This window comes from Podarcis filfolensis (assembly GCF_964270895.1).
Source record: "Podarcis filfolensis genome assembly, chromosome: 1".
NCBI lineage: Eukaryota > Metazoa > Chordata > Lepidosauria > Squamata > Lacertidae > Podarcis > Podarcis filfolensis.
This window is the reverse complement of record NC_139604.1, coordinates 27,370,679-27,397,343: the sequence shown is the minus strand read 5'-3', so window position 1 is coordinate 27,397,343 and position 26,665 is coordinate 27,370,679. Positions and strand designations below refer to the sequence as shown.

At 42.0% G+C, this 26,665-nt stretch overlaps 1 protein-coding gene across 4 annotated transcripts in view; it reads left to right on the top strand.

Annotated features, from left to right (window-relative positions):
• B3GALT1 (beta-1,3-galactosyltransferase 1) overlaps positions 1-8,614 on the top strand; it is a 335,884-nt gene extending 327,270 nt beyond the window's left edge. For all 4 annotated transcript variants that reach the window (XM_083577462.1, XM_083577463.1, XM_083577464.1 and 1 more), the window contains exon 5: positions 547-8,614. In XM_083577462.1, the coding sequence (XP_083433588.1) occupies positions 760-1,740 (981 nt within the window). In that variant the 5' untranslated portion in view covers positions 547-759 and the 3' untranslated portion in view covers positions 1,741-8,614. The remainder of the gene's footprint in view (positions 1-546) is intronic.
• The last annotated feature ends 18,051 nt before the right edge of the window (positions 8,615-26,665 follow it).

Below are 26,665 nucleotides of genomic sequence, written 5' to 3'. Positions count from 1 at the left end.
AGTGGGGTGCTTGCAGGCTTTTTCAAAGGGTTTCAATTATACGCAATTTCCAATGCATACGATGCCTCAGAACGTAACCCCTGGGTAAGTGAGGAGCTGCCTGAACTTCAGAAGGCAGCTGATATTTTGTGCTATATTAGCCTACAATAAATGGTTCTTTTCATATGGTTCAGATCAATGTTAGGTCAGCCAATTACAGGACGGGGCGGGTTGCCGAAACTAGTTGTAAGAGAAAGACATCAGTATGGATATTTGTGATCTGTTGCTGAAGATCTTAGATGGGCTACCATAATTGCTAGGCAATATTGAAAATATCAAAGTACCCAAGTGAACTGCATTGCTTTGCCATGTTAAGTTAATGATGCTTTATTTGCTTCCCTACAGTCGTGACCAAGCCTGTTGATAATAGTTACCATTCATTTATCTCTGCACAAAACCTTAAAACATCTTCAACTGATATCATTTAGCATTTCAAATGTTTTGCTGCTAGCATCAACATAAACCAGCCCCTGTCAAAAAAAATCATTTTCTGTTCATGTTTTTCAGAAATAGCATGTTGCCACAAGGAATGGGGACTACACAGGAGAAGGAAGACCCCTCAAGACGTTAAACCTTTTCTCTGAGCTCCATGAATGTGTTCCAAGTTGCTTCTCTACGTCGAACTTTACGGCTTGGAAAGTAACATGCTGCCCTTGTGGGAGAGGCCAGAGGTAGCGAGGCTATTCATTTGTTCTGCTGAATAGGAGAGCTCCAGGAACAATGGCTTCAAAAGTCTCCTGTTTGTATGTCTTGACGGTCGTTTGCTGGGCAAGTGCTCTGTGGTACTTAAGTATAACACGACCCACTTCGTCCTACACAGTCCACAAAAGTTTCCGCACCATCTCAATAGCTAGAAAGAATGTCTCCTTCGGCAATATAAGGACTCGGCCAATCAATCCTCACTCGTTTGATTTCCTCATAAACGAGCCGGAGAAATGCGAAAAGAATGCCCCCTTCCTGGTCATTCTCATCAGCACCACACACAAAGAATTTGATGCCAGGCAAGCCATTCGAGAGACATGGGGAGACGAGAACAACTTCAAAGGTATTAAGATTTCCACTCTCTTTCTTCTGGGAAAAAACACAGACCCCGTGTTAAATCAGATGGTGGAGCAGGAAAGTCAAATCTTCCATGACATCATCGTGGAGGATTTCATCGACTCCTATCACAACCTGACTCTGAAGACGTTGATGGGAATGAGGTGGGTGGCGACATTTTGTTCGAAAGCCAAGTACATCATGAAAACGGACAGCGACATCTTCGTGAATATGGACAACCTCATTTACAAATTACTAAAACCCAATACCAAGCCGAGGCGGAGGTACTTCACTGGCTACGTCATCAACGGAGGCCCGATAAGGGATGTCCGTAGCAAGTGGTACATGCCTAGGGACTTGTACCCTGACAGTAATTACCCGCCATTTTGCTCGGGCACTGGCTACATCTTTTCAGCGGATGTAGCGGAGATGATTTACAAAACCTCCCTCCACACAAGACTTCTTCATCTTGAAGATGTGTACGTGGGACTTTGCCTGCGGAAGCTGGGCATCCACCCTTTTCAAAACAGTGGCTTTAATCACTGGAAGATGGCCTACAGCCTATGTAGATACCGACGCGTTATCACAGTGCATCAGATATCACCTGAGGAAATGCACAGAATTTGGAATGACATGTCAAGCAAGAAGCACCTCAGGTGTTAGGACACTTTGCAGATGTAAATGCTTTTTGTAAAAAAAACACACACAAAAAATTAATTGAGTAGAGAGTAAACGGATGTCTTTTGATTGGAAAATGGGATGCTAACTTTCAGGAGGGGAAGATCTTCTGTATTTTTTGTTTTGTTTTTGTTCTTCTTTACGGCTTTGATTTCTGGTTTACAGACCACATAACGCAGTTGTCAAAAAAGGTAGGGTCACATCTGTCTTGGCCAGTCTCATAACTGCATAAAGAGGACAAATGACTGCTAGGTGCTGTATGATCTATTCCTATTACACCTCCAGAATAGGAACCCTCCTCTAAGGCAAGGGTAGGCAATCTGAAAGACCAAGAATCTTAGCTCTTTCTTTCTTGATCTCATGCTCACTGAGATGGATTTGAATGGGGAAAGCTAAGCAGTTTTATTATGGTCTTCTATTTTAAATTAGCCTCTCCTTCCTCTAAATACTAGTGGCCTCCTGATCTGAGATAGAACAAGGAGCTGTGGTTGAAAGAAGAAGAAAAATCAGGTGTCTCTCTCCATGCAGAGGATTCTTTGGAAGCAAGTGTTTAATCCCACCTGCCTGGAAGTAAGCCTTACTGGATTCCACTGGACTTACTTCTGAGTAGACATGCATTGTTAGAGATTAAAACACAGGCCCCAAAATGGGATGGTGCAGGGTTTTTATTTTTTTAAAAAATCACTATGCACAATTTCTTCACTGAGATGCAACATAAGGCCTCAAAATACACTAACAATAATGATGATGATGATGTTAAAATACAGAACAAAAAGTGCGTGCCAAAATACATTACATTATATTCTTTACAAAAGGCAAATTTCTCCAGTATGTAAACTGCAAAAAAGGAACCTTTTAGAACTTTGCAGTTTTAATACAGATGGTGACATGCCCATTTATCAAAATAAGATTTTCCGTTTTATTATTATATTTGTAGACACAGAATTAAAGATCACATGATTATTAAGGATATGCAGTATTGTTAAATAAAACAAAATGTTAACTGGAAAACATCTGTAACTGCTGTGAGAGGGAAGCAAATCCTCAGCCGACACTTTCACTAGTTCAGTGTTAAAAACCGTTTGTTACGGCACTTTGCTTTTCGAAGAGCCTAAGTGCTTTTTCAATTATAAGAGGCTGCCCATAGGAATTATAGCACTGTATTCTGTAGATATAAGCATAATTAGTTTTTTCCCCATAATTAAAAGGCCTAAGAGCTACATAGAGAACCAATAGAAAGGGGAGGGCTTTCTGTTTATTACTCCCTGCATGCCTTTCCCAGTGACACTAGTAGTAATTAGATTTGAAGCCAGCAGTTATCATCATTTGACAGACACATTGACAACTTCGTAACAATAAGCCACACACATCGCTAGGTCAATTAAAAGCAGCAATACCCAATATTAAAAAAACAAAGAGATTGCTGTTACAAAATCAAGCAGTGGACTCAAGTCAAAATCTTTCCTAAATTTACCAGCAACTCAAGCTGGGTGGCAAGGAAACTGGGTTCCTCAAGGTGTCATTGGATACCAGCTCGTGGTTAAGGATGCCAAAACCTTCCCACTCCTGAACTAAAGCAACTTTGTGGACCATTCCCAGTATTTTTTATGGGCCATCTCATAACTATTTGATTATTATTTTTTCTGGACAGCAGAACCACAGGGCACTCTGGAAGGAGTAGTTCAGGAATAGCCAATGTGGTGCCCTTCAGCTGCTGTGGACCATAACTCCCATCATCCCTGACCATTGGGCCCTGCTGGATGGCAGCTGTTGGGAGCTGGAGTCCACAACATCTGAAAGGCACCAGTTTAGTACCCCTGGAATGGGCGATAATTTCTTTCCACTTAGAAGAGTAGCAGATAAATCCTCAGCTTGTTTTGCTCTTCATACACAACACATAGTTTGAATGGAATATTGTTAACAACCTCCTTTCCCCGCTCCCTTGCTGCTTCCCATGTGCCACAAGTGAATTCAGAAGTTACGATTGAGCAGGGGCAGGGTCCATTAAAACACTAAAGAGCATGCTCTCCTTTAGTTGAGGGGATTGGAATGTTTTTGATGCATATTTAATAGTCTGGACTCCGGAGATATTTTCTGAAATAAAGGGTGGAAGAAAAATATTACAAAGCCCCCTACACAGCACAGATTCCATTTCATTTCTTTCTTTCTTTTTTACTAAAGAACGTGTTTATGCTGGAAATACTACTGAAAGATTTAGAGCAAATCTATTACAGATGCTCAGTCATTTGCTGTTTTCACCTGCCATTTATGGTTCAATCTGTGGTAGAAGTTCTGCATGGGAGGAGAAGCTTCCTCTGTGGAGGTTGTGGTCTCCCTCAAGAGGATGTGGACTCTCTTTCCTTGGAGGTTTTTAAGCAGAGATTGTCACAGATGCTTTAGTGGAGATTCCTGCATTTCAGGGGGTTGGACTAGATGGCCCTTAGGGTCCCTTGCAGCTCTAGAATTCCATGATTCTATCCCTGTTGCATTCAGTGCCTTTCCCTAAAAATCAACAATCCCCTGTTGCTTTTCCCATGGCAGCGGAAGAAGCAGCTGGGGGTCATTCCCCCCCCTTAAGCTTAAAATACTATTCGAGGGGGAAAGGTTCATGCCACACGCAAACACATCTCCCACTCTAGTAAACAATGCATGTGGCTCAGTGTCATGTAAAATTTGACCCTTACATTTGCCAAAAAGCAAAAGGGCAGTGGCATTATGATTGCCTCATGATTTGAAATTAACAAAAGTGTCTCAAGTTGAACATTCAAAAACTACCTATTCCTTTCCCTCCTTCTCTTGAACGCTAGTGTCATTTGTGTGATGCCACAGAGTACAGCAGTTCTGTCAAGAGATTCCAGGAAGATGTCCACTTCCAGCCCAACCCCACATACCTGCTTCCTTAGCCCAAGTAGAGAGAAAAGTTTCATATCCATCTAATTCATGCTGGTGATAATCCACATTAAAAAGTATAACAGCACAGAACACCTGCTATGCAAATGAGGAATTTTGAAAATAGCAGCGATGAAAAATAAGCCCACTTCTGATCACACATAACTATATTAAATTTGAAAAATAATTTGGGGAATAAATCTGAATTTTAAAACTGCTGGACAAACAGCAAATAAAAGCAGGCCAAGTAATTAACAATTTCCATTTAACTTAGATGGCGTTACTGGCAAAGAGAATATGTGCAGGCAATGGACAGAGCACATCTCAGCATATCGATAGAGTTTAAATTCCAAATATCTAATATCAGAGATGTAAAGGTGTTTTGTTCTAATATCACATGGTAGCTGCGCATGTCGGTTTGGTAGAGACTTCCCATATCAGTCCTAGAAAATGCAAGCAAGTCCACACACGCTTGTGGCTGCTTGGTGGACATCGGCTGGATCTAGACACATCAAAAAAATTGTTTCAGAAAAACGCATTGTACACTTCAAAGGGGGAAATCGCATTGGCGAAAGATGGAACTCCACAGTGCCATCTGGTGTCACAGTGTTATAACACATACAAGGCGCTTTTTCTTTACTCATGTAGCTGAGTAACTGGCAGAAGTTAGTCATCACTTAGGCTGCAACCTTATATACAGTTGCCTGGGAGTAGGTCCCATTGAACTCAGATGGGGCTTTCTTCAGAACTGATATGCTCAAAGCAATGCATCTGGATTTTGCTGCAGCCAACAAGCTCAGGACTAGTTGGGCATCCGAGAAACATGGGAGGGAGACAGCATTTAGGAGGTGCATAGGCTTGCTCACTCAGTGTTTCCATCCCACATGCATCACCTCAACTTTCCCACATTGAGTGGGCAAATAAATGCTTAGAAATCTCCACTTGATAGGGAATCTGAACAATGCAGGATTTCTCATCATGCAGATATTTCTAAGCATGCTCAGCTGAATGTACTTGCAAGTCTCGTTCTGAACTTCACACTCAATGTGCAAAGGTTTCCTGTGGGGATGAGGACATTAAGGGCAGAGATTGTGCCTGTGCCCACTTCATGCATTCATGGTGAATGCTTGAAAAGGGCTTCTCTTTAACTTGCCCCCAAATGACTGCAATAGCAAATGATAGCTCAGTGTGTGAAATGCCCATCGTATGTCACAGGTCAAACATAGCAGAGAAGAAGTTTTTATATCAGACACTGATATGTGTTCACATGATGCATACATCAGCTTTAGGATGTAGTAGGGAGAGTAGCATTTCACTAGACCAGCATCATCCGATGAAAGCTGCTCTCTAGCCAGGAAGAGAGACATTCAGATACATTTTTATCATACTTACAGGACAAAGACACCAGTGTAAAATCTGTTCTATCTTTTAAGATAGTTTGACTTATTTTAGAAAGTATGTTTTAAGTATGCATTTAATGTACTGTGCAAATAATCTGTAAGAACTGATACCTTTGCTCAATATTTTGTAAAGGAACTACTGGATGTCGGTGTGCCTACTGGTTGTGTAACACAACCCAAACTAGGAGAAAAAATAGTGACAGTGATGGTGAGCATTAGTTATAAGCAATGACCAGTTGCACTGATGCCCAAGAATGTCTCAGGAAAGAAGCGGAACTCATTACAGATCACAAAGAAGTTACGGCTTCAATAAATCACTTCATCTTTGGGTACTTCGGGTAGATTGACTAGCATTTTACCACCAACATGCTGGAAGGCATTCTGTAGTGGCTGTTAAAGAGTTCCTGTATTTCGGCTTGATTAACAGCTTATGCAGAACCTCAGCAATTTTCTGACACTTCTTATTCGTTTTCTTATATGAGAGCTGCTTTCTCATTAGCACACAGGCACTAAGTGGTGGCCAGCAATTTGCAATCCAGCATTACACAGGACTGAAAACTCACAGTGACTGAGATGTTACTGAACCTGTGCCTGAGACATTCTTGGACCGTAATGTCAACAAAACATTCACTGTGAGATGTGACGCAGTGTTGTCACATGGTGAGTTAAAACTCACCATATGACAACAATGTCACATGGAGAATGTTTGCAGATATTAAAGTGCACAGATGGAAACTCATCATTCGGAAATAGCAGGGGATGTATAGACTGAGTAACATATAAACCGGTTCCCTGCTGGTCTGTGGCCATATCATGAATCCCTCCAGTAACAAACTCAGTACGTTTCAACAGAATTGGTGACAAAACTGAGAAATAAGGAGGAGGTATCATATCTCAAGGAACTCTCAAGCTTTTAAAAATATTTAAGACACCCACAAACAGGGCAAAAAAAGGGAGTCCAGTGAGCATCCTCAGTAGCCACAGATGATTGAATGTCTGTTGGCAAGAAAAATGGAAAACCAGGGGCATGGAGAGACGAATGAAATGCTCAGCTTGAGGGAATGGCTGGATGAAACCCTCCACAGGAGTGCTTTCATTAGGAGGAAGGACAAACTGCACATTTCACATCATAGGATCCTACATTACATTCTTAGAGAAGCTGGCAGGCTCTATAAAATATCTTAAGTATGTTGGCTTACCGTATGAATTATTCTTGGAATATAGATGAGAGATATGGTTCCAATGCAGTATTGAATCACAATTAGCAATACATCAAGATGTAATCAGTGTTTTAAAAGAGTACAAGGCAATCTAAGTTCAAATCCAGCAGCTATTTAAAGAAAAAATCTAAAAACGGCAAGATTACTATGGGGAAAACACATTTTCAACAGTGAAGAAATAAGATCTTCCTAAGTCAAGAGATTTTGAAATTTCCCTCAGTGTTGCATTTATGCTTAGCATTCTCTCCTCTCTCTCTCTTTTTTTTTCTTTGACAGATTTGTAAATATTCATCACGGAAAGTGTTGTATATATTTTAAATCAATTTATTCTCTTTCCCACTGCATATGTCTGTAGAGTCAGCTTGCAATGTAACATTTTGTTCTGCATGGAGCTGCGACAGGCTTTTTATCTCTTAGTGTTTCAAAAGCCTTAAGCATGAGTGCCCTGATTTTTGAATGTACAAGAAGTTTTTAAAAATAACTGGTTTTTTATACTTTTCTTAATTATTTTGAGCAAATTTGGGAGGGGGTTAAATCAGCAAAGGGAGACCAATTTTGGAACCTGAAACCTGCATACAAGTTCTGTTACTTGGAAGTATTTGGTCACAGAGAGATTGTAAAGAACCAACAACTACTGGGGTTTTTTAAAAAAAAATCTTTGAGGAAAATAAGTGCTTACGTTACTTTTGAACAAATCACTCTTTTTTTTACAATTGCAACCAACATCCGAATCAAAGTCATGTTTGATTTTTGTTGAAATTTGAATGGACAAAGCACATGTTGCCAATAAGAACTATATAATAATAGATTTCCTTAGTGGGCGACTTTGGAGGATTCCAGAGTCATTAAGATTTGGTGGATTAGATGACCCCTTATTGGGATTAAACCTTTATAGAGTCATGTAGAGAAGTACAATTTAGGAAGGAAAAAAGGTAATGAACTAAGAAAACTTGTTGACATTATCTGAAGTTTAAATGTACCATTATATACAGATGGCTGTATTTATGTATTTATTTGTCAAAACTGTATATATTGTTTTATCTAGTGTAATTGTCTAAAAGTGCATTTCTTCTAGTTGAAAAGTATTATCTAGGGGGTTGTGGGGGTGCCAGCCAAGCTGCTAATCAAGTTTTTATAAACATATATATAAATGTTCAAAAAAAGATGAAGGGGGGAAATGAAAGTGTCCTGTACAGTTTTCTTTTTTGTCATTCCTTACTGAAATGTAAACTAGACTCAGACAGCACGAAGCCAAGCTATAACCACATCTGAGGAGGACAGAGTGTTGTTTTGCTGATTGTTTTTAAAAATTGCAGGGGGGGGTGAGGAAATAAATTAAGGAAAAATAAAGTTGTATCAAGTCGTCATTTCTACAATGCTTTCCTCAAACATGTTGTTTCATGTTTCTTGAATAAATTATGTATCCTATGGAACTGTAGCTAGTAGTAAGCCATGCTAAATTCGGGTCAAAATCAGTTCAATTACAGGGTTAACACTTCTCATAGTAACTTAGGAGGTCTCTTCAAGAGTGAAATCTGCTCTTTAGGAAGCTGAAATATATTGACTCACAGTACGAATAGGATGCCAGGGCAAAAGAGACGCATGAAGAGATAGGTCAGAATTTGGCCAAAACTCAAACACCATCCATTGGTCATGCTTCCACAGCTGCACAATATGAAGCAAGTTTACATGAATGGGAGACAAGTTCATCATAAGAAGGGAGGACGTCGTAAGAGCATCTTATCTAGCTGCTCTGACTCTTCTTCTTTGGAGAATTTCCTGTTGGAGCTGGGAGTAGCATAGCCCTGTACTATGTTAGCTCACCCTCAAACAAGTGAGGGGAAGAAGAGTTTGGATTTGGATTTGATATCCTGCTTTATCACTACCCGAAGGAGTCTCAAAGCGGCTAACATTCTCCTTTCCCTTCCTCCCCCACAGCAAACACTCTGTGAGGTGAGTGGGGCTGAGAGACTTCAAAGAAGTGTGACTAGCCCAAGGTCACCCAGCAGCTGCATGTGGAGGAGCGGAGACGCGAACCCGGTTCACCAGATTACAAGTCTACCGCTCTTAACCACTACACCACACAGGTTCTACTTGCTGGTTATACCTTGCCCCTTCTGTTTCAGCCCCATCACCTGGCCCTCACCATCTTGCATGCATTGGAGGGGAAAGGTGTGAGACGGAGAGCCTGCTCCACATGTGTGGGGTCCCTGCACTGTCAGAGCTTTAAATTGCAAGAGGAGTCAACATACTTAAAGCAGGCTCTCTGCCTCAGACCTTCTTCCTCCAATGCATAAATCCCAAACTGTGGCCCATGAGCTTCATTCAGGTGTTCTGCAGGGTGTCTGTGGATTTGTGGTTAAAGGTGGGAGATGGCACATCCATTGCACTGAATATGTATATTGATTTTCAATTCTATTTTATTACTCCTTTCAATTCCTGTTCTGCTTTTTATTGTTTTACATTTTAGATTCTATGAAATTAGAATTTCTACAAGTGGCAGAATAAGCGTTAAGTGGTCCACCAAGATCTGCAGCAATCTTCAAGTGGTCCATGCTGGGAGGTGGGGGGGAGTTTGGGAACCACTGGTATAGATGACAGGGGGAAGACACAATGTTGGAGGCAGGGCCAGCCAATCTGGCCCGACTCTTCCCTTTGCACCATGATAACTGCATTGAGAGTAGAGGGTAAATGTGCTAACCTGCACATTTTGTGTATGGGATATTCTGTATGAGGTTGAACAGAATAAAATACTTTATCAATATGGATATCTGCCCCCATCAACAGTACTTTATCTTTGTTTGCTCTCATTTTGTGGACAAGAAGTCTTTCTATACCTACTCCTTCTGTTTCATTCTGGTCTGCTCCCATTGGCTCAAGAGAAAAAATGGAAGACAAACCAAGGAGCGTTATTCTTTTCCCATCAACAAAACACTATCTCCTCCGGTATACCACTGCATTTTAAGTATCCACAAATTTCTGTTTCCTCACACAGTGGCATAATTGCTGCAGGTAAACAAAAGAAGTGCACATATAGCTTTGATCAGAACTTCCTGACATCCTCAGCCTCCCATTGCTAGCAAGCTCAACAGCAACCACAAAAGGCCTGCCATTTATAGGCATCCCATATAAATCCTTCATTGGTATTCATTCATTGACTTTCATTTATTCATTCATCATCATCCACACAATGAGTATTCCAGCGCTTCCCATATCAGGACAACCAGGATGTCAAAACTGCTGTCAAGGGAGTGGGACCTCATTCAAAACAGCAATATTCTGCAGGGCGGGGTGAATTTATGCCACATCTAAGTTTGGTGATATATGTAATCATCTGATCAGTTGCATAAAACCATTCTAAAACTTCCATACAGTGCTACCTCAGGTTACATACGCTTCAGGTTACATACGCTTCAGGTTACAGACTCCGCTAACCCAGAAATAGTGCTTCAGGTTAAGAACTTTGCTTCAGGATAAGAACAGAAATCGTGCTCCGGCGGCGTGGCAGCAGCAGCAGCAGCAGGAGGCCCCATTAGCTAAAGTGGTGCTTCAGGTTAAGAACAGTTTCAGGTTAAGTGCGGACCTCCAGAACAAATTAAGTACTTCTTGACAAACCTTCGATGTCAAGATTTATCCCAAATTTCCACCCCTGTACCGATTTCCTGTCATCATTTTTGCCCTAATATACCAAAGCTTTAATAGCTCTAGGTAACACCTACTGAGGCAAGAAAATAGATTAGGTGTTACAGTACAGCAGCATCTCTTGCACCATATACTTGATCACAGTGGTGCAAAACTGATGTTTCTTCGCTCCTCTTAGTTACATGACACATACAATCACTGCACACTTGGACACTGAAACTCTAGCATTCCACCTTCCAGTCTGAGCGGCACACTGCCTTTTGACACTCGCTCCATGGATCACCTATTTCTAACCCACTCAGCAGAACTCATTACCCAAGTAGCATCCTTGGTCTCATGATAATCTCTTCCCATGAACTTTAGACCTGGAGAAAAGTAATCCACGTTTCCTTTGGTCAGCATCTTTTGAATTATTTTCTTCTTTTTATTTCATAAGAGAAACCAAAAAGATCCATCTTCCTTCATTTTTTTTCTTCATCTTTTTCTTTTTTCTCCAGTAATAAACTCACTGCTTGAGGGGCTTCTTTTAACAATGGATAATGCAATTGCTTCATATTTAAATAACTGTCAAGGCTTCCTGTTTACCCCTTTATTGCACCGCCTGCTGGCTACCTGCACATCTTTGTTAGAATTTGGAGCTTGCTGTACCCATTAAATATACTCTGCTGATCACTATGTTTATCTTACATGTTTCTTTTACATGTGGTCCTGGAGTAGCCGCTGGGACCATATAACACAGGTCCTAAAGGATCTTCACTGATTCCCAGTTGTTTCCAAGCCCAATTCAAAGTGTTGGTGCTGATCTTTAGCCCTAAATGGCCTTGGCCCAGAATACCTGAAGGAGCATCTCCACCCCCATCATTCAGCCCAGACACTGAGGTCCAGCTCCAAGGGCCATCTGGCGGTTCCCTCACTGTGAGAAGTGAAGTTACAGGGAACCAGGCAGAGGGCCTTCTCGGCAGTGGTGCCCTCTCTGTGGAATGCCCTCCCATCAGATGTCAAAGAGATAAAGAACTACACAACTTTTAGAAGACATCTGAAGGTAGCCCTGTATTGGGAAGTTTTTAATGTCTGACATTTTAATATAGGCCAGATGGGTGGGGTATAAATAATAAAATTTATTATTATTCTCCCCTGTATTTTTTACAGTTATTCTGTATCTTAGTCCTCCTAAAGTGATGAATTTCTTCTGACGCACTGGGAAATTTCCAGAGCTGCAAAATAATAATAATAATAATAATAATACTCAAACAAATGCAGCTTCGCCCATGCTCACTACCATATATATCCAGAGCCCTGTGATCCAATTACTTCATAGGAGAGGACATCTCCATGCAGCACAAACACATTTTTGTGAGTGCAAAGTTGCCCCTTCCTTTGACATGGATGGAGATGCCATTGCAGGTTGGAGCAAGTACTGCCATGTTTTAGCATGATCAGATGCAGCAGAGAAATGGGCTCTTCCTTGGCATGAGCAGATTCAAAAGAGCAGAGATCATACACCATTCACACAAATCTCCTGTTGTATTTTATCATCCTATCAGGAGCAGATCAGAGCCTCTAGATCAACGAGGAGAGGCCGGGATTGTGCCACATATATAGGCTTCAAAACAGAATTGCAGATAAGAAACATATGTTGGGCACATTCATTGCTCTTGCAGGAAGATGGCCTTAAGCAAAAAGCACATTAAATCATCCTGGCAACTGCTTAAAATGGACAAATAACCTTTGCAGATGAAGTCAGGGGCAGTGTGTCATGGGCTTTGAAGACACTCAGACTCAGGACACAAGGGAGAAACGTGCTAAGAGGAAGGCACGCTTGGCAAATCCACACTGTGATCAACTCCCACCCAGAAACCAATGTCCCCATTGTGGAAGGACGTGTGGATCCAGAACTCGCCTCCACAGTCACTTACAGACTCATTGTTAAAACCGTGTTTATATCTTACTCAGCTACGAGTGATCGCCAAAGAAGAAGTAGATGTGTTTTAGCAGCAGTTTTGTCTCCATGCCACAGATCTTGCGTATTTTTTTCTCTCCCCCAAATTGCCTGTGAGTGACTGTAACTGTTATCCAGGGTTTAATTAATGTACAGCTTAAAGCTGCATGGCTATTAGTATTAGGAGGGTGGGTTTTTCCTGAGCTTGATTATCTTAATTACAAGCACTCTATTTTCTCATTTGGTTAATTGTCATAGATCTCCCAACGTATCCACAGTACTGCACAAGAAGCCAATATAATTCTTAAAAGTACTGAAACGAGGCCTCTCAGGAGAGTATGCCTGCCTCGAAAGAATATGCATGCAATGAAAAACTTTGCCCTGAACAATACCTGCCAACCTTTGGACTTAAAAATAGACATACGTGAAATTGAAGAAAAGACTACTCAGGAAGGTGGTGGAGGCAGTCGGCACAGCTGCCGCTTGTGCTTTTGCAGAAGGTTAAAAAACACATTTAGCTTTCTTACAACAAAAAGTCTGTTTATTTGATATTATACCAGCTATGTAACTGCCATGCTGCTTGCAGTGACCTGAGCCTTCCTGGATTGTTTTAAAAGAGGATTAGGCCAGGAGTCAGCAAACCTTTTCAGCAGGTGGCCGGTCCACTGTCCCTCAGACCTTGTGGGGGGCCAGACTATATTTTTTGGGGGGGGGGAATTAACGAATTCCTATGCCCCACAAATAACCCAGAGATGCATTTTAAAGAAAAAGACACATTCTACTCATGTAAAAACATGCTGATTCCCGGACCGTCCATGGGCCGGATTGAGAAGGCGATTGGGCCGCATCCAGCCCCCGGGCCTTAGTTTGCCTACCCATGGATTAGGCTATCAACGCCTACTAGCCATGATAGCTATATACAACTTCCAATACAGAGGCAGAATACCTCTGAACGCCAGTTGCTAGGAATCACATGCGGGAAAAGTGTTGTTGTACTCAGATCCTGCTTGTCTGATTCCCCATGGCATCTAATTGGCCACTGTGAGAAACAGGATGCCGGGCCAGATGGCCTGCTTCAGGAGGGTTCATATTTTGTGGAAACAACAGCAGAGGATTCGTGAAGGTTTCCTCTGCGGATTTAAATCAGCAAGCAGAGGCAACCTTGGATAAAAGCTTTGTGTGAGTCTGCAGCATGCTTTGATAAGCATGGTGGATGTGCCACGATTGGCAGGAAGTATGAGCCTGGGATTCCTTTGCCTTCAGGCACTGTGCCGTAGAAGGGAATTGTGGGGTGTATAATTTTTCTAACTCTCCCCCTTACAGGAAAAGGTGGGTTCTTATCCATTTATACACACACCCACACCCACTCATTCCAACACACAGAATCCACAGAATTCATAAGAATCCACACATAACACCTACATATATCCATTCCCACACATAATGCACACCCATTCATTCATTCACACACAACATTGCAAAGCAACAACAGCATTATCCAACAGCACTGAACCAAGGGAGCTCGCATCCATGCCTGTAATTAGTAGAGTTACAGATTTATCCCCTCAGCAGAAAGCTAGGCCTCCCTCATCCCACCCCCTGCTATAAAATAAGAAAAAGGTCCAAAACCTGCTGGGAGTAATATTACCCCACTCAGACTTGCCAGAAAGAGGAAAGAGGAAGCAGAAATGGCTTCTTAGCTGTTGCCCTCTGAGCTGTGTCCAGTTTGTTAACGGGCTTCTGACACAGAGGCCAGTCCTGACCTGAGCTAACAAGCACAAATGGAGTTTCGTGCAGGTCAGTTCAGAGGGCAGGCTATTATCTCCCTGTCTGGTACACCTTCTTTAAGTTGTCCACCTTCCCCATGGATTTTTTTGTTTCTTTATTTTGCTGCCACAGCAGCTTGAAATCCAGCTGTGATCCCCTCTCGATCATCTTAATTCTATCCCAGCGTCACTGTTCTCTGACTGGCTGTCAGAGCCAATGACAATGGGTCATCAGTCACTCAGCTTGAGCAACACAGGACCAAGGGATGGAAAACCTGTCCATTTCACTTCCTCTCCATTTCTTATTTTCCCAATCTTAAATTCAGTTCTCCACATTTCTATGACGGTTATGAATTTATTTTTTAAGTTCTCTTGGAAATTTTAGTGCAAATTTCTCCCAAAATATACCTTTTTAATGAAATTTTGCCCAATATACAGTTTTAAAAAGCAATTTTCACCAACATATGCATTTAAAATGCAGTTTACCCTAGACTGTGCATTTCTGAAAACATTGCTTGGCTGGAGAAATGAATTGCAAAATTCAGAAAAGTGCCTGTTGTGGATGGCTGTTCTTTCAATTTGTGTATTGTTTCAGAGAGAGTGAATTAGGTAGGATCACCTTCAAATGAGAACTAAATCTAAGTTCTCCCCATACCTCTTCACTGGCCATAGTTTACTCAATCCAGATGCAGCAGAAGCTGAGGTATACCTTGCTGAGAACGCAGCAAACCTGTGCTGTTGCTATATAGGAAATCCCAATACTGGCCTTGAACAAGGAGGGAATATTGGCAGGTGTCTAGGTATATTTCAGGGTATAATGACATTGTTGAATCTGGACACCATGCCCCATCTTCTTAGTTTTCATGATCCTCATCTTCCAGTGCTCTTATTTTTCCAGCCTGAAATGCTTTCTTATACTTTTGAGACCATTCTGAAGTACAACCAGGGTGTGTTTTTTCAGCCAGAACTCACAACTCTGACATCCCTCCGGTGGGCATTATTGCCATTCTAAGAGAACAAGGGAGAAGTTCGTGGTGAGTTCTGGCACCTCTTTTTCTAGAAAAACAGCACCGAGTACAACTGTTTATAAGCTTCCATTTTGTTTTAAGATGGATGGACAACCATGCATTGGGGAAGGCCAGAACACAAACATAGCGGATAGATACTTGACTGAACGACTAAACAAAAACAACTTGACATCTGAGTGCCCTCTACACTGAGAGAGAAATCCACCAAATGTATTATTCCCTAAATGTTATTCTGAATGGGCAGTGAAACTGGCATGACTCCATGGTACTTTAATGATAGATACTAATCTTCTTCAGTAACGGCTAAATTTTCCAAAGTTCATCTGACAATTTACGAGTAGTTTGATGAGACCAGCTTAGTGATGCTTTTCAAAACAATATAGAGGGCAAATGTGAGGTGCATATAATCAGGAGGATCAATGGGCAGGTGCACCTTTAAAAGGCGACAGTAATCCATGAGCTACAGTTCAACAGATGTCAAGGTGGAGGTTAGGCTGGTTTAAATGGTCCTTAAGCTCTATTGTTTACCGCCATATTCCTTGGAATCAGCATTTCTACAGTCAGGAATAAAACTAATGGGCCACAATAAGGAATATATATACTGCGAGGCATTTCAATAGCATAATTTATATGTAAATAGACACATAGTCAAAAATGGTATATAGTCACACATGGAAGACATACACTATGTGTTTTAATTTGTACTGCAATTTAGCTGTTGCTTCCAACAGATGGGAGAGTCGTGCAACACTTTCAACTCATTTAATTACTTATGTAAAATATTGGCTTGTGTTAATTAAGTTCAATAAATTACATAATGGTTCAGAGATTCTGCTAAGAGACTTTTTGCAGATTTATTTGATGTCTACAGATTGAATAGCACAATGAAAACTAAAAAGCAATCCAAACTTTGAGGAGGGATTTTTCAGTTTCCTCTTTTTTTTTAAGAACAAGGATAAAACGTATAATAAAACTTTATTAAAAACAGAATTACCTACTCGACAATCAGAGAAAGGGGATCAGAGAAAGTGAGAAGAAAAGGAGTAGCCCCATCCACACTTGTCTTTGCCTCTTCCCACACATGTCATGCAGTCCCTGACAAATTTTCCCCAAGGAGATGCAGTCCTCCACAGACAAAAAGTTGCCCAGCCTTATGTTGGATTATTTCGGTTAAAGAAAAATAAAGGTACAATTAAAGGCGAATTCCTGGATGCCTAAGATCCAGGTCTGCTGCAAGTACTCTTTGGTGAGAGAACCCCAGCAGATATTTAAAATCACAAAATATGCAGCAAAGTAACACGTGGAAATTAGGCTACTGGGCCTTTCAAATACAGTCATACTTCATGTTACATTTGCTTCATGATATGTTTTTTCAGGTTGCGTCCTGCGGCCACCTGGAAGCACCGGAAAGTGTTACTTCCAGGTTACGCCGCTCGCGCAGACGTGCAAAATGACGTCATGCGCATGTGCAGAAGTGACAAATCGCAACCCGTGCATGCGTAGGCACACTGCTGCGGGTTGCATTCTATTCATGTTGCGAACGGGCCTCTGGAACGGATCCCATTCACAACCAGAGGTACCACTGTACCACCTTCTGAGTTGCTTCCAAGATTCCCCTCTACCTCTCTACCACACATTTGGTAAATTTAAAAAAAGGTTTTGCTTACAACCTCTTCAAAGGTCAGATTCGTGTGCTTTTCCACACAGCAGTCAGAAAACACAGCAGTAAAACTTAAGTTCCAAAGTGGTTAGAGTTCCTAAATCATTTGTATAGAATCGCAAAGATGGCTTCCGTCAGCCGCGCACTCTAAACTTGAAGCAACCATCTCAGACCTCCTTATTCGTAGGAGTTCACATAATGGAATGAAAGAACAAAGAGCTTGATAGCCATTCCTCCCAAGGTGAGGCGGAAGTGACATTGGCTAAGCCTGGCAGGACAGCTTATTCTATGGTCTTAACCCCTTCATGCATTAATTAGACTTAAGAATGTTGGTTATAAGTGGCTAGTTATCCCAAATCATGCTCTGTAGCAAGGTTTCCCAGCATTATGTGGAGAGAGAGAGAGATACAAATAGATATCTACCTCTCCCTTTCTCGTAATTCAAAAGGCATTTAGTCAGTCTGTCAGTCAGTTAGTTAGTTGGAGATGCTTTTTTGAAAACATCTCAAGGTGGTTTTCAATAAAAGCCATTCCAATAAAACAGCCTGAGTATACACCATACACTGAAAGCCCAATTAAGGTGCATGGCTTCCCCCCAAAATAATCCTGGGCATTGTAGTTATGGGTGCTGGGAATTGTAGCTCAGTGAGGGATAATACATGCTTTAAATATACTTCAAACGCATGGTGTGTATGCAGCCTCAGTCAGCACAGATGTTAGAACAAATGGCCAACACACAACAAACAATTCAGTATACAGGAAAGTTTTTAGCACGCAGTGAACTGTTGGCACTCACCTTATTTCTGAGGGGAGGTTGAAAGATCCTCCACCTACGGTAAAGGTAAAGGTAAAGGGACCCCTGACCATTAGGTCCAGTCGTGACCGACTCTGAGGTTGCGGCGCTCATCTCGCTTTATAGGCCGAGGGAGCCGGCGTACAGCTTCCGGGTCATGTGGCCAGCATGACTAAGCCGCTTCTGGCGAACCAGAGCAGTGCACAGAAACACTGTTTACCTTCCCGCTGGAGCGGTACCTATTTATCTACTTGCACTTTGACGTGCTTTCGAACTGCTAGGTTGGCAGGAGCAGGGACCGTGCAACAGGAGCTCACCCCGTCGCGGGGAATCGAACCGCCGACCTTCTGATCGGCAAGCCCTAGGCTCTGTGGTTTAACCCACAGCGCCACCTGCATCCCTTTGCTGCAAAATGAACTTTTGCAGAGTGTGGCAGAGTCAGGAGTGCTTCAACTGATGACTTTAATCAGTGCAATTTTTCTAGAAAAAGAGGTGCTGGAGCTCACCATGAACACCTCCCTCATTCTCTTAGAATGGCAATGGCGCCCACTGGAGGTGCCAGAACTGAGTTCCAGTGAGTTCCGGCTGTAAAAAAGCCCTGTCTTTAATGAATGGACAGGTTCTATGTGGCAGAAGGTGTTCCTTCACATAACCTAGTCCCAAGTTGTTAAGGGCTTTATACGTTAATACCAAAAGCTTATACATGGCCTGGTAGCAAACTGGCAGGTAGTGCAGTTCTTTTAATAATGGTGTTATTGTTGGGATGTGTATAGATGGTAGGAGAGAATGTATTTGTTAGAAATTATCCTTCCTTCCCCATGTTTGTGAGTTGAGCAGAGTGCAACCCTTTGCAGCTTAAAAGGGAAGCTTAGATAGGCTAGTTTTAGCCTTTTAGTTTAAGTAATCCAGGATGCTTTAAGGCAGACGATTATCCTGGTATTTCTCCCCCCCTTAAAGCAGTCATCACACAGTCTTTTCAAAGGTAAAAATAGCATTTACTCACTCAGAATACTTGTTGAAGAGTAATCGATAACAGCAGCTTTGTACAGGCAGGCTTAAAATGGTAATCCAGTAACAAAGACATGCTTTAGTCTAATTTAAAATGGTGTCTGAGCTGTGGAGCTCAGACATGCAGGTGTTCTACATTACTGCAATGAGGTCAAAGAGGAAAGAGCCTAGCCAGGTGAGGAGATTATATATGGCTACATACTCCCCCTATCAGTGCCAATGGCTCTCAGAGTTCTCTCTAGCAAACTTAGAGGGAAACTCTTTGAGCTTCTGCTCCTATCATGTGCCTATCTGGCAAACATACATTGCTGGTTTGACTGTATTGCAAATATTCCACAGTTACACGGCCAGCCACTGCCTTTAGCAACCCTGCCCTTCATTCTGCACTAGTTGCAGCTTCCAGAAAAAACCCCCCACATTGTCATGGCAAGGCTATGAATGAGAAGAGCCAATGGCATGTTTGAAATTCTACCTAGTGGTAAGAGAGACAGGAGAGAATTTTCCCAGCACAGATCCATTTGAACTACATCACTGATTGCGCATTACTTTCAAATGCAGGGCTCTACTTAGATAGTTGGCAGCTCCTTGACAATTATTTGCGATTCATATTGCAATTCTTCTCAAGCACTTGTCTGGATAATCACATACGGCGACAGGCGTCTAAGTAAACATTTGTACCTAGTAGTTCTCAAGTAGCTTTTCAAAAACACACCACAATACATTCACACAGAAATCTATTTTATTTGAATTTACACACACCAGCAAAGTTTGTCATTCACTGAATTGCTCTTATGGGTTACAGTGCATTTTAAAAACAGAAGCCCCTGAGTTATGTACTCACATTTCATCTTATTTTCCCTTATTTTAATGGTATGCTTCCCATTTGGGGTTTTTGCTTCTCTTTGATCCCTCAGCAGCTTTTGATATCACCCATCACAGCATTTTGCTGGACCAGCTGTGAATAAGCCTGGATACTGAGATCCAGTACCAAGGGCCTTCTGGCCGTTCCCTCACCATGAGAAGTGAGGTTACAGGGAACCAGAGAGGGGGCCTTCTCAGTAGTAGCACCCACTCTGTGGAACACCGTCCCATCAGATGTCAAGGAGATGAGTAACTGTATAACCTTTAGAAGACATCTGAAGGCAGCCCTGTATAGGGAAGGGAAGCTTTTTCATGTGTAATGTTTTGTTATGTTTTTATATATGTTGGAAGCCACTCATAAGTAAGCCTCACTGTGTTGAGTGGGACTCATTCCCATTCACGGGAAAACACCCGTTGTCCAGGCTTAAACTGGAGACATCCAAAGAAGGGGAGTCCATAGTCCCTCTTTCCAACCTAGAGGTGGTGATGAGAACCATAGGGCACATACTTCCAAGGAGCAGAGGAATATTTTGAAAAAAGAACATAAACAACACAGTGGTTGCAACTGAATCTCAGCCATGGAAACTTTCAAAGGAAGAAGAAGAATTCAGTCACACAGGAGTGCAAGGAATCTCTGGGGATCTGTGTAGAGATTGTTATCGAGATGTGGGTAGTTTTAATTTTGAGAGGGAATCCATACTGATTGTTTGTGTCTCCACAGGCGCTAGTAAATGAAATGCTGGGGAGTGCTAATAAAATACAATGGCTCTAATGAGAAAATTAAATTGGTCATTACGGAGAATAAGGTAGCAGAAAAAAGGAGAAAAAATTGTCAGAGATTAAAGTTAGGTAAGTTTCATCTCTCACAGATAAACAAAGTTAAGTACCACCAAGTGAGTATAGATGCTCTGTAATTCAGAGCAAGGGGGAAATGGAAGTAAGAAATTATTGCTGAGATACTCACAAAGTGTCACAAATACATATAGGACTAACAACTGAAAATGCCCTGGAGAGGAAAATGAGATGACTGCTGGAATCCAGCAAATCACATTTAATTTACTTGGTTATTGCATCTGTGCATACCACCAAATTTAATAGTTCACAGAAGGGGCCAAAATGCTGATGTGTTTGTCCAAGCATGCATCACATCAAAATACTCTCCCATCAGTTTTAGAATGTACCCAATTTATTTATTTAGTGTACAATGTGTGGGGTGTGCGTGTTCTGAAATAAGTACACAGGTATGGCCACCATTTTGGAAAGACAGCTGGCAGGGGGTAAGATATTTGCTATTCGCTGTGCTTCAGACCACAATTTGGAGAGCCCACTGGTTCTAAACACTGAATAGCTGGCTATTGGAAAACTTGCAAGTGGAACTATACATCAGACAGGAATTGCAAAGGCACAAATCCCTTCACATAAGTTACAATTGTGTTGTTAATGCTGTTGTAAGAAAAGGAAAAAGACACCTACTCTTAGAACACACTAATAATTCAGTTTTGAATGTACCCAAGAGCAGATGTTGTCTTTGGGCCTTGGCTTTTCTCCCCATTAAAGTCTCTTAATGACGTCCAAATTACTTGAGCTCTATAGCTCTTCATGTTTACCTGAACAGATGAACATATTCCGGATCTGGATGAAGTTAACAGATTCAAACCCTCCCATGTATATTCTGAGGTTGACAGGAGTAAGAATGACTGATACTCAGAAAAATTTGGGTTCCACTTTAAATACATTGGAGCAACTGTCTAGAAGCTTCCAGAACTTTGTAAGAGTACCATGTATGGTGACTGGATACTTAACTTCTCAACATTAAAATGATGCAGAGTGAAACTAGTTCACATTTTACTGTTGACATTGTTAGGCTAAAAGCAAAAAGTGCTACAGATGCTTGGTTCTTTTCTGTTGGTCACAGTATGGAATGGGGTGTATGGAGTGTTAGGGGAGGGTTAGTATCTTTGGTGGGGAACACATTGCACTTCTTCTAGGGTAGTTTGTCCACCTTTAGTCCCCTCCCTGCACTCAGCTGTCACCTGTAGCTCCTAGAATGGCTTTGACTGGGTGGCTAAACCAGGTGAGGGTAGCCAATGGGTTTTAAACCCTTGGTAAGTTAGGGACTTCCCCTGCATGTGAAGAATGGCTCCAGCAGATTGAGTAGATGAGACCAATAGTGGGTCCAGCAGTCAAGAAGGAGGTTTCTGAATGTGCTCTAGAAGGAAGTAAGGGGCAGATGGGGCTCATCAACCTGGGAACATAGTCCATCCAAAACTCAGATCCTAAACTTCCACTGCCTTGCGGGACATCTTCAGGAGAAGAAAGACTAAGGAGTAAACCCTACACAAATCCAGAGTGGCATCCCTAAGATGGTTGGATGGCATCTTGTACTCCTTCTTCCAGCAACTCCTGCAGCCAAGCTGGTGCCAAATGTATTGCTCTGCTTTCCTTTGGACCTCATCAGTGAGACCAAGAGAGGGGGTCTTGTCATCTAAGCAGCCCCGGGGCTCCATACACACTGCCCAGGCTTGTTTGTGCCCCATGGAGGTCACTTCGGTGCTCCTAACACAGAGGTTTGACTTCACCCCCAGAGATGCGTTGTCTCTCAAGACAGACGAATTCCAACAACAATACGGAGTGGCAGGATGGGATAGGAATAATATAAAGAAGTTCTGGAATGGAAGAAAGGGATGATTTATGATACTTTTATTTGACAGAGCATTTTAGGCACACCTTTATCTATGCTTCCCTGCCTCATTTCAACTTGTCATTAATATCACTCAGCTGATGTCACTTTTGTGCCACAAGCAGTTGCTTTAACATATGCAGACATTTGCATACACACACACACACACACACACATACATATATATTTGCATACACACACACATATGCTAAAAGATTCATATTGCAACCAAATGGCTGTGAAAACGTTATCATGATCTTAATGGCTGAAATCTAGTGGACATATTTTGTAAGCCTGGGTGCTTACAGCAAAGACGTAAGAAAACAGGAGGAAATCTCACCCTCTGGCTGCAAAACTAGAGAGCAGACAGCCTATTTGTCAATGCCTAATGTTGTTCTGACCCAGGCAAAATTGTGGATTTCATTCCATTTATATTCAGAAAAACAGGGCTGCTGTTTAATGATCCTCCCTATGGTCACACATTTGGGGATGTGGTAGATAAGACATGAGCGGAACTTTCTAGAAAACTCAAGGAATAAGAAAATATTGGCTCCCTTCTCTTTCCTGATGGACTTGGCTGCTCTGAACTGAATGGGCCTTATTTTATGGACTGTTGTGCATTTTATGGGAATACATATAATTCTTGTTGGGTCTTTGGGGATCATTGGGGTAGCTAGCTATACCCTGAGACATGAATAAAAAGGCAGTAGAACACCATTGTGAAAGTTTAGCAGGGGGCAAGCAAACAAAGACTATAGCCAAAGGTAACTAGTCTGGAGCTGGATAGATCAAGGTGGAACTCAATGTGGCTCATAACTATCAGAAGCCATGTTGTTTTTTAAGTTTCACATAGGGTTTTAGTATGTTTGATGTTTTCTTTCTTACTGAGCAACCAAACCATGATCCGATTTCTAATTCCAGTGACCACTGCTTCTGTTCATTGGCAAAGGATGTGATGTGGAGGCTGGCTACATTGGAGCCAGATAGAAAGTTCCACAATGGTATGGATATGATTTCATTTCACATCAGAAAGTAAACTTGCAATCATAAAATACTTGCTTCCTAATAAGTCCCGTTGGGACTTCCCCCAAGCCTTTAGGATATGCTTATAAATGGAGTAAGAGACAAGTTTATATATTGAATAGCTTATAAATGGATTTTTCAAAAGCCTTGATGACCTAAACTCAACTCAAGAATATCAGGAGTCAGTTGTTTGCTTGGGAGTCAAGCTTTTTATTTGCAAATTCATTTATATTGCCCTCACTTCCAGCATCTTGTAACCCCTTGTAGCCAAATGTGCTTAGTTATGTAATATAGTGCCATGCTGTTGTGTTTACAGTTTGAAGATCCATAACTGGGTGGGATTACGCATGTCACTAATTCAGAAAGGTGAAAACAGTTGATCAGGGGCCACCAAGGGGAGCAAACATCCTGAGAAAGGTGAACTGTGTATTTGCTCAGCAGTAAGCTCTATTGAATGCATTTATTTATTTATCATCATTATGTAAATGTATTCATAGCTTTTCGCAAGAGTCTTAAGAGTGACTTACAAAGATGTAAAATGCAAGAATGCCAGGAAAATAAAAAACAGACATACTATGAGTGTTCATCCATGAACAGCACAACATAGATGTGCGTGTATAGCTATAGATAATTGATATACAGTGGTACCTCAGGTTACAGACGCTTCAGGTTATAGACTCCGCTAACCCAGAAATAGTACCTCGGGTTAAGAATTTTGCTTCAGGATGAGAACAGAAATCGCGCGGTGGCGGTGGTGCAGCGGCAGCAGGAGGCCCCATTAGCTAAAGTGGTACCTCAGGTTAAGAACAGTTTCAGGTTAAGAACGGACCTCCAGAACGAATTAAGTTCTTAACCTAAGGTACCACTGTATGCACATTTCCCCACCCTACTGAAAGATGGAACACCAGGCTAAAAAATCACACTAAAAAAAACCAAACAACTTGGAAGAACAAGAATGTCTTTGCCTGGTGTTAAAAAGCTGATAATGTCAGCACCATGCAAGTCTCCTTGGGGAGAGCATACCACAATTAGGGGCCACCACTGAAAAAGCCCAAGCTGACATGGCCATTATCCATACCTGCCTTGGAGGGGGCCTTCAGGTTCTGTTTGGTTCCATTCCACTCTATTTTGTTCTGTTCTGTTCTGTGGATACATGTGTGCCTGAGGGTGCCACATTGGCAATCCCTGACTTAAGACTATGGCCGCCACTCCGCTGAAAGAATGAGTTCGGGAAAAGGTTGATTTGGCAGTCAGTCAAGCCTGTTACGCGGGTGGCACTGTGGGTTAAACCACAGAGCCTAGGACTTACTGATCAGAAGGTCGGCGGTTCGAATCCCCGCGACGGGGTGAGCTCCTGTTGCTCGGTCCCTGCTCTTGCCAACCTAGCAGTTCAAAAGCACATCAAAGTGCAAGTAGATAAATAGGAACCGCTCCAGCGGGAAGGTAAATGGCGTTTCCGTGCACTGCTCTGGTTCGCCAGAAGTGGCTTAATCATGCTGGCCACATGACCCAGAAGCTGTACGCTGGCTCCCTTGGCCAGTAAAGCGAGATGAGCGCCGCAACCCCAGAGTCGGTCACGACTGGACCTAATGGTCAGGGGTCCCTTTACCTTTACCAAGCCTGTTACTAGCCAGGCCATTTCCCCATTCCAAGTACACACACACATCCAGTTTAGAAGCCCAGGACCCTCATTTTAAAAAATGTGTATGTAATTCCTCTTAGCAGTAGTCTGCAGAAGTAAAAATTATATATGGAAACAGCAGAGTTTTCTGCCTTTGTTATTATTACGGGACTGATACGTGGCTTTTAGCATCAAAGCAAAAGCATATCAACTGAAAGCCAGGATAGTGACTACAAAGCTTTCCTTTAGCAAAGCATCCCAAATTTCTGTGCCCAGCATGAGCTCTCGCTCTCTCAATTTCCCCCTCAGTCACATGAGCATACAAACACAAGACGCTTCAGTTTCTCCTCGAACCATTAATTTGTCCCAACTCCCACACAGTGCTTTTGCAAGTGGGAATGATGATTTATAGTTTGTTTCCTATTAATCTTTAAAATAACTTAAAATCCCTCCTATAAATCATGGCTTAGCCCCTTCATTACCTCTGGATTATCTTTTAATATTTCAGATGGAAACCAAGGCTGCAGGATGTTTCCCCTACTTACCTTAATTCCATTTAACTCTGAAGAGGACATTGTTTTCCCGCCAATGAAGGCTGAAAAACAAACCCAGGAATTCAGAAAGAAAGAACTCTCTTTGGGGGAGGAGGGAGGGGAACAGATATAGCAGACTTGCATTCTGGAGCCATTTAACCATAGACACAGGAAATGAGCAAAATATATAAACGGGGGTAGGGAGCCATGAGTAGCTTGTATGAAACTGCCAAGTGGTGAGGGGCATTCAACTACTGACCAGGTGCAGAGGTGTGGTAGATTGCATGATAAAATATTATCTACATTGTTTAATACAAATCTCAGTAATACCGACTCCGTAACACACCCCAGTGAAAGCTCAATGGATTTAATAACTGTAGAACAAAAGGAGATAAAGGGGAAATGTTGGTTTGAACAGTAAGGCAGACAGGGAAACAGGTGGAGGGGAGGAATGAGCAGAAAATAGTCTAGGAGTATCTAATTGCCTCATAACTCCATATCTTCACATAAGCTGCCATAATGGCCTTCTGTGTACCCTACTGAGATAACAGAATGATGCCATTTCCAAAGGCATGTTTGTATAATGGGTGGCAAGAATTCACCCACGTGGTCTTTTTTTTGTACAAAAAACCCCGCCTGTCAGCAGTTTAGAAGACTTCTTGCTTTGGGGCATAAGCTTTTCTGAATGAACCTCTTCAACGTCTCATCTGCATGATGATCCAGCATTGCCCCGGCCTTCCATAATTGGGGAGTTCTCACTTAACTTGGTTTCATTGAGCAGGTCTGATTGCCTTGGCTATGCATATAAGCTTGACAAGTAGCAATCCAGCAATCATAAAAACAGCCA